Below are 12,870 nucleotides of genomic sequence, written 5' to 3' on the forward strand. Positions count from 1 at the left end.
TCTTCACCATCAAAAGTTGGTGGTTTGCCTAATGGGACGGAAAGTAGAGGTGCATGTTTAGAAATGCGAGGATAGTGTAGGGGGATCTTACTAAACTTCTTACGCTCTTGGCGTTTAGAAGTTACGGAGGGCGCATCGGAGTCGGAGGTCGATGTTGATGAAGTGTCGGTCTCGTAGTAGACCACCTTCCTCATCCTCTTGTGCTTGTCACCTTTCCGATGCGACTTGTGGGAAGAAGATTTTTCCTTCTTCTCTTTGTGGTGAGAAGAAGATTTCTTCTCCTTCCCTTTGTTGGAGGAGCTCTTCTTCTTCTCCTTCCTCTTGGTGCGGGACTCTTCCGATGAAGTGCTCTCGTGGCTTGTAGTGGGCTTTTCGCCGGTCTCCATCTCCTTCTTGGCGTGATCTCCCGACATCACTTCGAGCAGTTAGGCTCTAATGAAGCACCGGGCTCTGATACCAATTGATAGTCGCCTAGAGGGGGGGGTCAATAGGGCGAAACTGAAATTCTCAAAAATAATCACAACTACAAGCCGGGTTAGCGTTAGAAATAGAAACGAGTCCGCGAGAGAGAGAGAGTGCAAAACAAATCGCAATCGAATAACGAGTGTGACACGAGGATTTGTTTTACCGAGGTTCGGTTCTCGCAAACCTACTCCCCGTTGAGGAGGCCACAAAGGCCGGGTCTCTTTCAACCCTTCCCTCTCTCAAACGGTCCCTCGGACCGAGTGAGCTTTCTTTTCACAATCACTTGGAACACAAAGTTCCTACAAGGATCACCACAAGATTGGTGTCTCTTGCCTCAATTACAAGTGAGTTTGATCGCAATGAAAGAATCAAGAAAGCACGATTGAAAAAGCCAAGCGACAAGAGCGACAAATAACACACGGATCACTTTCTCTCTCAAGCCACTAATCACTAATGATCTCTTTTCTCAATTGTGAAACTTGGAGAGATGGAGGCTTTGAATGTGTCTTGGAATGGATTGCTAGCTCTTGTATTGAATGTTGAAGGTTGGAATGCTTGGGTGTTGTGAATGGAGGTGGTTGGGGTTGTATTTATAGCCACCAACCACTTCCTAGCCGTTGCTCCATTCTGCTGAGCGCGGACGGTCCGCGTGCCAGGTCCGGACGGTCCGCCCCTGTAGATCAACGGCTGGAAATGCAACGGTCAGCAGTAATGGCTATATCAACGGCTATATTACATTTAATGCGTCGTCAGATGTCAGACAGAGCCAGTCGTAGACGGTCCGGTCGTGCACCCCGGACGGTCCGCGAGGCCCCCTATAATTCATTTCTCCGAACCCGTTACCTTCGGGTTTTTCGGTTTCTTACCGACCGGACGGTCCGCGCCTGAGGCCGGACGGTCCGCGCGAGGGCTCGGACGGTCTTTGCTTTTCCTCCGGACAGTCCGTAGTGGAAACTTGTGTTTTTGCATTGGTTCTGTCCGAAGGGTATCCTGGTGTCGCGGACGGTCCGCCGCAGGGGCCCGGACGGTCCGCGCTTGGCCTGTTTTTCTAAAAACCTTCTCCTGTCCGGAATAATCTACGGTATTCCGGACAGTCGATTTCGTATAGTTGTAGATGAACCTTTGGCACCTGTAGAACATATAATCTAGAGCAAACTAGTTAGTCCAATTGTTTGTGTTGGGCAATTCAACCACCAAAATTATTTAGGAACTAGGTGTAAGCCTAATTCCCTTTCAGAGGCGAAGGCAGGAGGGACTCGAGGTTGATCTCTCCTTGCTTGGCGATCTTCTGATGTTGGTCCATTGTGAAGTGCGACATAAATTTTTCCTTCGTCACTTCGCGAGCTTGATTCATGATGTCTTCAAATTCCCACTGCTCGTTGGCTTGGCTGACAAACCATCAAGCGTCGACCGACGGATGTTGTCTTGTGAGACATCAGAGCATCCTTTGAAACCAGAGTCGCCAAAAAGGTATGTTGGTACCTTTTTGGGCCAAATACCAGCGATCCTTAGGACCTGCACGCGACGCACAAAACCTTGGGTACTCCTCTGCAGGTTGGCGGACCGTTCAAGGTAATAGGTCACCGGACCATCTGCGATGGCGCGGAGAACTTCGCTCTTCTTTGCAGGCGCGTGGACCATCCACGATGCGCAGAGGGCTCCGTGTAGAACCTAGATATCGCCTCCCAGGAGGGACCCCGTCGGGGAGGAGAGATTGTACGGTTGCTTCGAGATCGACAAGTCATCGTCCAAAGCGCCTCTAGACAACGTAGAGCCGAAGAGATGTAAAGATTAAGATTGGGGAACTACAACTAGAGGCACGCTATGTCTATATCTAAGACATGAAGATAAGTAGGGGTAAATATATTGGTTCGATTGGATCGTGTGTTCTCAATCGGCCGTACCCCTTCATGCATATTTATATGGGAGGAGGTCTAGACCTTGTCCTAAATGAAGCCCAACAAAATACCGCAAGAAACATGAGTGATCTCGCAATAATCCCAGATGACCCGGGCTAAAAAACCGGATTGCCCACTGGCCGAACCGTTCGGCAGTACCAGTGCTGTCAAATTTGGTGTTGAACATAAATGCCGCATGCCTATATATATAATTTTTTTTTTCAAACACTCTCGGACTTTGTCGTAGAGTGAGTAATTGTGCCATCTGGCTGATGAGGCAGCTGAGCCATGCAATGCAGATCTATTGACTAAATGCATATATATATCGGTCGTCGGTTGGTCCATGTTTTTGTTTTTGAACAAATCAGCATGAGCACTGGCTGCACTGCCAATACCATATGGTTAACTAGGCACGAGGGAGGTGTATGCATTTTCTACAGCAAGAGGTCAGCGCTTGAGGGCATGCATCTAAGAAGGTCTCTACCGGACCGACGGCCCCGTTTTATATGAACATCTCTGAACATTTGACAAACTGGCTGGCTTCAACTTCAACGAAGTCGGCGACCGATCGATCGGGCGGGCCTGCTAGGCCAATCACTTACTAGCAGGTACTAGGTCAAGTGTAGCAGCGCGCTAGCTCTCGAGATTCGAGCCCGGATCCCAATACGATCGAGAAGTAGAGAACCCATGCATGCCTGCATGGCGATCCGATCCATAGTTTAGTAGATTAAAATTCTAGCCGACGGGCCGGGCATTCCACGCCAACCTATCACCACCGTTGGCTCTAGCTGGTAGTGGTAGGCTGGTAGCTAACAATACGCACAAGTGCAGCAGCAGCAGTGGCAGGTAGCTCGCTAGCTCACACACTAGCCAGCAAGCCAAGACAAGATGGTGGACAGCTGCCGCTGACGGGGAAGAAGAAGGACACCAAGGCACCCCACGCCGGCGTCAAGCGATGGAGCTCCGTGGCCAGTGCCACCGTGGTGGTCTTGATCATGGCGACGCCGCCGCTTCTCTTCCTCCTCGGCGGCCGCCTCGGCGCGCCGGTGGTGTGGATCAGGTCCACCGTGGCCAGCGTAGGCGCGTCACAAACGGGTAATTACGTACTCCTCTCATCAGGCGCGTGGTGTAGTGTGTAGGGAAATGAAGAAACGGTTTGGGTTTTGAATGGTCGTCAGTCACACAGCTGAACTAGCTAGCTCTGGTGGTGACTGGCAGTGGCTGCAGCAGAATCCAAGAAAGACGCACTTCTCGGTGGCCTGCTGCTTCCAGGGTTCGACGAGCAGACCTGCGCCAGCCGCTACCAGTCCGTCTACTACCGCAAGAACCTGACCCGGCAGCCGTCGCCCTACCTCATCAAGCGGCTGCGGGACCAGGAGGCGCTGCAGCGGCGGTGCGGCCCGGGCACCGAGCCGTACGCGAGGGCGTCGGAGCGGCTCCGGTCCGGTCAGACCGGCGCCGTCGACAACGACGACGACGGCGGCGGATGCCGCTACCTCGTGCTCATCTCCTACAGGGGCCTCGGCAACCGGATGCTGGCCATCACCTCGGCGTTCCTCTACGCCCTGCTCACCCGCCGCGTGCTCCTCGTGGACCGCGGCTACGGCAACACGCTGCCGGACCTCTTCTGCGAGCCGTTCCCGGGCACGACGTGGGCGCTGCCGCTCGACTTCCCGCTCGACAAGGAGTTCCGGGACCTGGACGAGACGGCGCCGGAGAGCTACGGCAACGTGGCGGTCAACCGCAGCGGCTCCGTCTCCGGGATGCGCTTCGTGTACCTGCACCTCGACCACGCCGCGTCGCAGGCGAACAGGCTCGTGTACTGCGACGACGACGAGTCGTTCCTGCGCCGGATGCAGTGGGCGATCCTCCGGACGGACCAGTACATGGTGCCCGGGCTCTTCTTCAACCCGACGCACCAGGGGGAGCTGGACCGCCTGTTCCCGCGCAAGGACTCGGTGTTCTACCTCCTGTCGCGGTACCTCCTGCACCCCACCAACGACGTGTGGGGCATGGTCACCCGGTACTACAACGCGTACCTGAGCGGCGCGGACGAGCGGCTGGGCATCCAGATCCGGGTGCTGTTCGGCGGCGACAAGCCGGCGCAGCACGTCCTGGACCAGATCCTCGCGTGCACGTCGCGGGAGCGCCTGCTGCCGGGGGTGGTCACCACGCAAGGGCCCGCGCCCGCGCCGCCGCTCCCGGCCGCCGCTGGTGCGCGTGCGCGGCGGCGGTCCAAGGCCGTCCTCGTCACCGGGCTCAGCGGGTGGTACCACGACAGCATCCGGGAGATGTACTGGGAGTCGCCGGCCGCGGACGGCGAGGTGGTGAGCCTGTTCCAGCCCAGCCACGAGGAGCACCAGCTGTGGTACCAGAACAAGCACGACATGAAGGCGGCGGCGGAGATCTACCTGCTGAGCCTCACCGACAACATCGTCACCAGCGCGTGGTCCACGTTCGGGTACGTCGGCTACGCGCTGGGCGGGCTCAGGCCGTACCTCATGTTCCTGCCGGAGAACCAGACCGCGCCCGACCCGCCGTGCACCAGGGCCATGTCCATGGAGCCGTGCTCCCACGGGGCGCCCTCCTTCGAGTGCACCAGAAAGGAGATCGGCACAATCATCAACACCGGGCTCCTGCTGCCCCATGTCCGCGCTTGCGAGGACATCTCATGGGGGCTGAAGCTTACTGACCCGGATGAGGTGTAGGCGCCGCCGGCGTGTGTGTCGTCTCGTATCCACCACTTTTCTTCTTCTTCTTCTTCTCTTCGGTCTTGTTTTCCATTCGGGCGTCGTTGTGCTCTGTTTGCCCGGTCTTGAAACGGTGCACTTGTGCTTTGTAGAGCACGTATACGTACAATTGAAATGGTACGGAGTCAGTTACACGTCAAGGACCTGAAGATTATATTAAATGATTTCATTGCAACCGTTTTTTTTTTTTGAAACACGCAGCGCGAATGTGTTGCAGCGTGACTGTTCAAAACACAGTAACGCTCATAGATACATATCTTAAACGACTTATAATTTAGATCCGACGGTACCACATAAATGCAATATCGACCTGAAAGTCTGAAACACGATAATCAACCAAATATATCAAATATATAGAAATACCTTTGCGGAGTATGAGAAACTCAGATTGCCATGTGTTGTAAAACGGATAAGCAGTAGGCATGTGGTGTTTGTCGATCAGTTCATATCCGCGTGATTGGTTCTCGGATACGTGCGGAGTATTTAAGCAACGTTTGTTTGGTTTTCGTATAGACGTATGCAAGTTCCATCGGATACAAAACAAGGCTCCCATCCAGGCTGAGCTCGTACGCTCAGGATACAAAACAAGGCTCCCATACAAAACATTTTAAATTCATTTTTCTATTATATCTTTCAATTTAAAATTTTAATAATCGAACTGATTTTATATTTGTGTTTCTAAAATTTTTTATAAACAAAACTAGACCACTCGTTATGTATACTTCATAATACTCAAATACAAGTTCTTTTAGAGTTACACATAGGTCGACAAATTTCACAATACTCACATATCCGGCTCGAGTCATACTACTCAGTCATATCTGTCGGGGACTTGTTCTTAACTGCTATGAATTAAGAACAAGACAACACAGAAATTATTAAATGTTATATTCCTTCGTCCTTCGAAGCATTATTTCCCTTGGGATATAATGGATTCGGGACGAAGGTTATGAAGGTCATACCTTCATAAGCACAACAAATAATGAAGAAGGATTTATATAAAATATGAAAAATAATTTAAACACATGATTATTATTATTAACTCGTTTCTATTCCATTGTTATAGAAATAATGACAAATTACAAAATGTACCTTCGACTTGAAGGAAAGTAAAAAATACCAGCGTGAAGCAAAAGCAAATGCCCAATGCGTAATTACAGGAGCGCGTGAACAGTACAGGGGTACTGTTCACCTATTTATAGGCACAGGGCGCAGCCTGTGTATAATTACATTTATGCCCTTTACAATGAACTACAATAATGACACAAAATATCATGGGTCTTTATGTCATTTCATCTTTAAGTCGGTTCACCCCTTCGTCTTGAGACATGTCACTGTGCCGAAGATTTATAGTCGATAGCTTCGGCGCTGCTTTGGAGAGGATCTGCCGAAGGTGTTTATTTTCTTTAGGATCTTCGGCTACGAAGCATACCCCCAACAGTAGCCCCTTCGGGGTGCTAGATCTCCTTCCCTTTCTCCTTTTTGCGGGACTCTTCCGATGAAGCCTTCCCGTGGCTTGTAGTGGGCTTGTCGCCGGTCTCCATCTCCTTCTTGGCATGTTCTTCCGACATCACTTCGAGCGGTTAGGCTCTAATGAAGCACCGGCCTCTGATACCAATTGAAAGTCGCCTAGAGGGGGGTGAATAGGGCGAAACTGAAATTTACAAAGTTAATCACAACAACAAGCCAGGTTAGCGTTAGAAATATAATCGAGTCCAAGAGAGAGGGCGAAAAACAAATCGCAAGCGAATAGAGAGTGAGACACGCGGATTTGTTTTACCGAGGTTCGGTTCTTGCAAACCTACTCCCCGTTGAGGTGGTCACAAAGACCTGGTCTCTTTCAACCCTTTCCCTCTCTCAAACGGTCCCTCGGACCGAGTGAGCTTTTCTTCTCAATCACTTGGAACACAAAGTTCCCACAAGGATCACCACACGATTGGTGTCTCTTGCCTCAATTACAAGTGAGTTTGATCTCAAGAAAGAATGAGAAAGAAAGCAATCCAAGCGCAAGAGCTCAAAAGAACACGACAAATCTCTCTCACTTAACACTAAAGCTTTTGTGGAATTGGGAGAGGATTTGATCACTTGGGTGTGTCTAGAATTGAATGCTAGAGCTCTTGTAAGTGGTTGAAAGTTGGAAAACTTGGATTAATTTGAATGGGGATGGTTGGGGGTATTTATAACCCCAACCACCAAACTAGTCGTTTGGTGGAGGCTGTTGTCGCATGGCGCACCGGACAGTCCGGTGCGCCACCGGACAGCGTCCGGTGCGCCAGCCACGTCACCAGGCCGTTGGGTTCCGACCGTTGGAGCTCTGACGTGTGGGCCCGCCTGGCTATCCGGTGGTGCACCGGACAGGTCCTGTAGACTGTCCGGTGTGCCACCCACGCGTGCTCTGCTCCTCTGCGCGCGCTGGCGCGCATTAAATGCGTTGCAGTCGACCGTTGGTGCGAAGTAGTCGTTGCTCCGCTGGCTCACCGGACAGTCCGGTGTGCACCGGACATGTCCGGTGAACGGAGCGGAAATCCGAAGCTGGCGAGTTCAGAGTCGCTTTCCTCTGGAGCACCGGACACTATCCGGTGTGCACCGGACATGTCCGGTGAATTATAGCGAAGCGCCTCTTGAAAATTCCCGAAAGTGCGAAGTTTGGCTTTGGGTCCCCTGGTGCACCGGACACTGTCCGGTGGCACACCGGACAGTCCGGTGCGCCAGACCAGGGTGCCTTCGGTTATCCTTGCTCTCTTTGGTTGAACCCTTTTCTTGGTCTTTTTATTGGCTTAGTGTGAACCTTTGGCACCTGTATAACTTATAGACTAGAGCAAACTAGTTAGTCCAATTATTTGTGTTGGGCAATTCAACCACCAAAATCAATTAGAGAAATAAGTGTAAGCCTAATTCCCTTTCAATGATCCTATGTATGTCTAAGTGAATGTTTATGAATGCAAATGTCATGATGTAATGTATCGTGCAAATGAATGTTCAAATACATATTCGAAGCCATATTCCCTTGGGAATGACTCAAATCTTCTTTGCCGCTTATTTTTCGGCTTCACCGTTTATTTTTCGGTGTATCAGCGCTGACTTTTCGCTGTAAGCCTCCCTTAGGAGCTTCTTCGCCTTTTACTTCGGTGGAATCAGCGTTGACTTTTCGCTGTAAGCCTCCCTTAGGAGCTTCTTTGCCTTTTACTTCGGCGAAATCAGCGTTGACTTTTCGCTGTAAGCTCTGCATTCCCTTGGGAACGACTTTTGAGCTTCTCCCTGTTTCCTTTTCTTTTTTCTTTGCACTCGATGGTGCGTTCTCAGCTTTTACATTTACATCTTTGGGGGGGGGGGGGTTTGCTCTTATAGAGCTGAAATAAGAAAAAGAGAAATTACATGCTATGGCCCTATTAAAAACCTTTCTCCCCCTTTGGAAAGGAAAAGGGTGCCATGAAAAAGAATATAAAAAATTACATCAAGCTAGACATAATATCGTCGAAGCTCATCCGCATTCCATGATCTAGGAATGTCGTTGCCGTCCATATCCTTCAATCTGTAAGAACCGGGTCTTGACGAAGATACTACCAGAAAAGGTCCTTCCCACTTTAGCTGTAGCTTGCCTACTGTGTCTGGGTTGGCGACTCTCCAAAGTACCAAGTGTCCTGGCTTAATATTTTTTAGCCGAACCTTTTTGTCACGCTATTTTATTGTTTCGGCTTGATATTTGTTGATATTTCTCTACAGCTTGAAGCCTGATCCTTCTATAGCATCTTTTGCCACAGAATAATCAGCTTCGTCTTCTGCCGAAGCCATTGTTCTTATTGATCCCGCTTTAGCTTCTTCTGGGGTTATTGCTTCGTCACCAAACAGCAGTTTGAATGGTGTAAAACCTGTTGATCTTGATATTGTTGTGTTGTGGCTCCACACCACTTTAATTAATTCGTCCGGCCACTTCCCCTGGGCTAGTTGAAGATTAACTTCATTATTCCTGTCATTATGATGTCATTAGCCCTTTCAACAAGTCCATTTGACTCTGGATGCCGAACTGATGCAAAATGGATCTTCGTGCCAATTTGTTCACAAAATTCTCTGAAAGCTTCGGAATCAAAATGTGTTCCATTGTCCACAGTAATGGCCTTCGGCACTCCGAAGCGACAGACAATATTTTGCCAGAAAAACTTTTGAACAGTAACCGAAGTAATTGTGGCTAAAGGCTTTGCCTCGATCCATTTAGAAAAATATTCCACTGCCACTACAACATATCTTAAGTTCCCTTGTGCTGGTGGTAGCGGACCTAACAAATCAAGGCCCCACCTTTGCAATGGCCAAGTGGGTTGTATTAACTGAGTTAAAGACGAAGGTTGTTTTTGATCTCTTGCACATTTCTGACATCCTTCGTACTTTTGGACTAATTCCGCTGCATCCGAAGCTGCTTTTGGCCAATAAAATCCTTGACGAAAAACTTTTCCCAGCAAAGGCCTAGATCCAATGTGAGATCCACACAGGCCTGCGTGTATTTCCTTCATCAATTCTATACCTTCAGCTTTGGATAAACATTTGAGTAGTGGAGAACAGACTCCATGCGTGTACATCTCCCCTTCTATTATAACATATGGTCGAGCTCTTGCCTCTATTCTCTTGTTATAAGCTTCGTCATCTGAAAGAAAATTACCCTGAAGGAAAGAGATGATTTCAGTTCTCCAGTCTTCACTATAAACAGGAGATATATTGAGGACTGCTCTCTCAAGAAGTTCAACCGAAGGTGCTTTTATTGTTTCGAAAAATACTTCCGAAGGTAAGGGCAGCCCCTGTGCTGCTGACTTGGCTAGCAGATCAGCATGCTCATTTTCTCCTCGAGGAATATTTTTGACAGAAAACCCTTCAAAGGAAGCTTCAATTCTTCGGACCATGTCTAAATATTTCTCAAGCTTCGGGTCTCTTGCTTTACAACTCTTGTCAATATGACCAGAAATAACCTGGGAATCAGTTTTAAGAACCGCCCTTCTAATTCCCATTGCCTTTAACTTCCGAAGACCCAAAAGCAAAGCTTCGTACTCAGCAATGTTATTTGTGCAACTAAAATCAAGTCTTGTTGCATAGCAAGTTTTAACACTGGAGGGTGCAACTAACACAGCGGCTGCTCCTGCCCCGAAGGTTCCCCAAGAACCATCGCAAAATACTGTCCAAGCTTCGGCAACTTTACTCGCTTCTTCTTCTTCCTGAGCCCCTGGCGTCCAGTCAGCAATGAAGTCTGCTAACGCCTAGGACTGAATCGAAGATCTATGCACATAATCAATGCAAAACTCATTGAGTTCCGCAGCCCATTTTCCAACCCTTCCAGTAGCTTCTCTATTTCTCATAATATCCTTCAATGGTTGTGAAGAAGGGACAATTATATTGTATGCTTGAAAATAGTGTTGAAGCTTCCTGGAGGCCATCAAAACAGCATACAACACCTTCTCTAATTCTGTATAATTTTTCTTTGATAAACTAAGGACTTCGGAGACGAAGTATATTGGGGCTTGCTTTTTGACTTGCCCCTCAAACTTCTCTTGGACAAGTGCCACACTTACCGCTGAGTGCGAAGCTGCCACATATAACAACAGAGGAGCCCCTGGCGTTGGTGGAGTTAATGTCGTTAAGTCTATCAAATACTGCTTCAGCTCGTCGAAGGCTTTCTGCTGAACTGGCCCCCATTGAAAAACTTCGGCTGACTTCAACACTTCAAAAAATGGTAGATTTCTCTCTGCTGATCTAGATATGAATCGGTTTAGAGATGCAAGTCTTCCCGTCAGTCGTTGAGCCCCTTTCTTTGTGCTAGGTGGTTCCATTCGAAGAATAGCTTCGATTTTATTTGGATTAGCCTCAATCCCTTTTGTTGAAACTAGGCAACCAAGGAATTTCCCCTTCTTTACTCCGAAAACACACTTTTCTGGATTCAGCTTTAGACCGGCCTCTCTAAAATTAGCGAAAGTCTCCTGCAGATCAGCAATGTGATTTTCTTGCTTCGTACTTTTCACAATGATATCATCAACATAAGTTAGCACATTTCTTCCTATCTGAGAATGAAGAACCTTCGCTGTCATTCTGCTGAAGCTTCCTCCAGCATTCTTGAGCCCCTCAGGCATCCGAAGATAACAATATGTTCCGCTAGGGGTTATGAAGCTGGTTTTTGGCTCATCCTCCTTCTTCATCCAAATTTGATGATAGCCTGAATAACAATCCATCAGACTCATAAGCTCTGATGAAGCTGCTGCATCAACTAGGGAATCTATCCTTGGTAATGGAAACTCATCTTTTGGACAAGCCTTGTTGAGATCAGTAAAATCAATACACATCCTCCATTTGCCATTGGCCTTTTTTACCATAACAGTGTTGGCTAGCCATTCTGGGTATTTTACTTCTCTGATAACTCTGGCGCTGAGGAGTCTTTTCACTTCATTTCGGGCACCTTCGGCCTTGTCATCAGACATCTTCCGAAGCCTCTGCTTTCTGGGTCTGAAGGATGGATTAACATTGAGCGAGTGTTCAATAACATCCCTGTTAACTCCGCAAAGATCATTAGCTGACCATGCAAAAACATCTTTGTTGTTGAACAGAAACCTTATCAAGGTTTTCTCCTGTTCTTCGGATAGTTGAGATCCCAATAGCACCTTCTGCTCTGCTATGTCATCGCATAAGAGCATGGGCTTCGGCTGATCGGCCGAAGCAGCTTTCTCCCTTCTGTACTTGTATTGCTCATAAGCTTCAGCTCCATCTATGTTATGGATTGCTTTTGAGTCTGTCCAGTTTCCTTCGGCCCTTCTGGCAGCTTCCTGACTTCCATGAATAGCAATGGGTCCTTGGTCCGAAGGTATCTTCATGCAAAGATATGCTGGATGAAGAATTGCTTCAAAAGCATTGAGAGTACCACGACCAATGATTGCATTGTAAGGCTATTCCATTTCAACAATATCAAACACAACTTGCTCAGTCCTTGTGTTGTTGATAAATCCGAAGGTTACTGGCAATGTGATCTTGCCAAGTGCTACAATCTGCCTTCCTCCGAAGCCACAAAGGGGATGTGTGGCATCATGGATCTTGTCTTCGGGCTCTTGCATCTGTCTGAAGGCCTTGGCAAATATAATATCCGCTGCACTGCCTGTATCAATCAAAACATTGTGGACCAGAAATCCTTTAATCACACAAGAGATAACCATAACATCATTGTGTGGGTAGTCCTTGAGCTGAAGATCCTCTTGAGAGAAGGCAATCGGGATGTGAGACCATCTTGACTTGATGAAGGGTCCTTGTACCCCTACATGTTGTACTCTTCTCTGTGTCTCCTTCTTCTGTTTCTTGTTAGCTAGCTCTGAGCATGAACCGCCTGTTATCGGGAGCACAAACTTCAGGGCCGAAGCAACTCCAGCTTTGAACGAAGTCATCAGCTCAGCAAATGGATGTGAGTTCACCGGAGGTGGGCGCCAATGTTGGGGACTTGTTCTTAACTGTTATGAATTAAGAACAAGGCAACACAGAAATTGTTAAATGTTATATTCATTCGTCCTTCGAAGCATTATTTCCCTTGGGATATAATGGATTCCGGACGAAGGTTATGAAGGTCATACCTTCATAAGCACAACAAATAATGAAGAAGGATTTATATAAAATATGAAAAATAATTTAAACACATGATTATTATTATTAACTCGTTTCTATTCCATTGTTATAGAAATAATGACAAATTACAAAATGTACCTTCGACTTGAAGGAAAGTAAAAATACCAGTGTGAAGCAAA

At 48.2% G+C, this 12,870-nt stretch overlaps 1 protein-coding gene across 1 annotated transcript; it reads left to right on the forward strand.

Moving 5' to 3' along the window:
- The first annotated feature begins 3,014 nt into the window (after positions 1-3,014).
- LOC103637888 (galactoside 2-alpha-L-fucosyltransferase) lies at positions 3,015-5,288 on the forward strand. Its single transcript, XM_008660907.3, has 2 exons — positions 3,015-3,458; positions 3,582-5,288. Exons 1-2 carry the CDS (start codon positions 3,359-3,361, stop codon positions 5,069-5,071), a joined length of 1,590 nt encoding a protein of 529 aa, XP_008659129.1. The 5' UTR covers positions 3,015-3,358; the 3' UTR covers positions 5,072-5,288.
- The last annotated feature ends 7,582 nt before the right edge of the window (positions 5,289-12,870 follow it).

Source organism: Zea mays, chromosome 9 (assembly GCF_902167145.1).
Source record: "Zea mays cultivar B73 chromosome 9, Zm-B73-REFERENCE-NAM-5.0, whole genome shotgun sequence".
In the NCBI taxonomy this organism is placed as follows: domain Eukaryota; kingdom Viridiplantae; phylum Streptophyta; class Magnoliopsida; order Poales; family Poaceae; genus Zea; species Zea mays.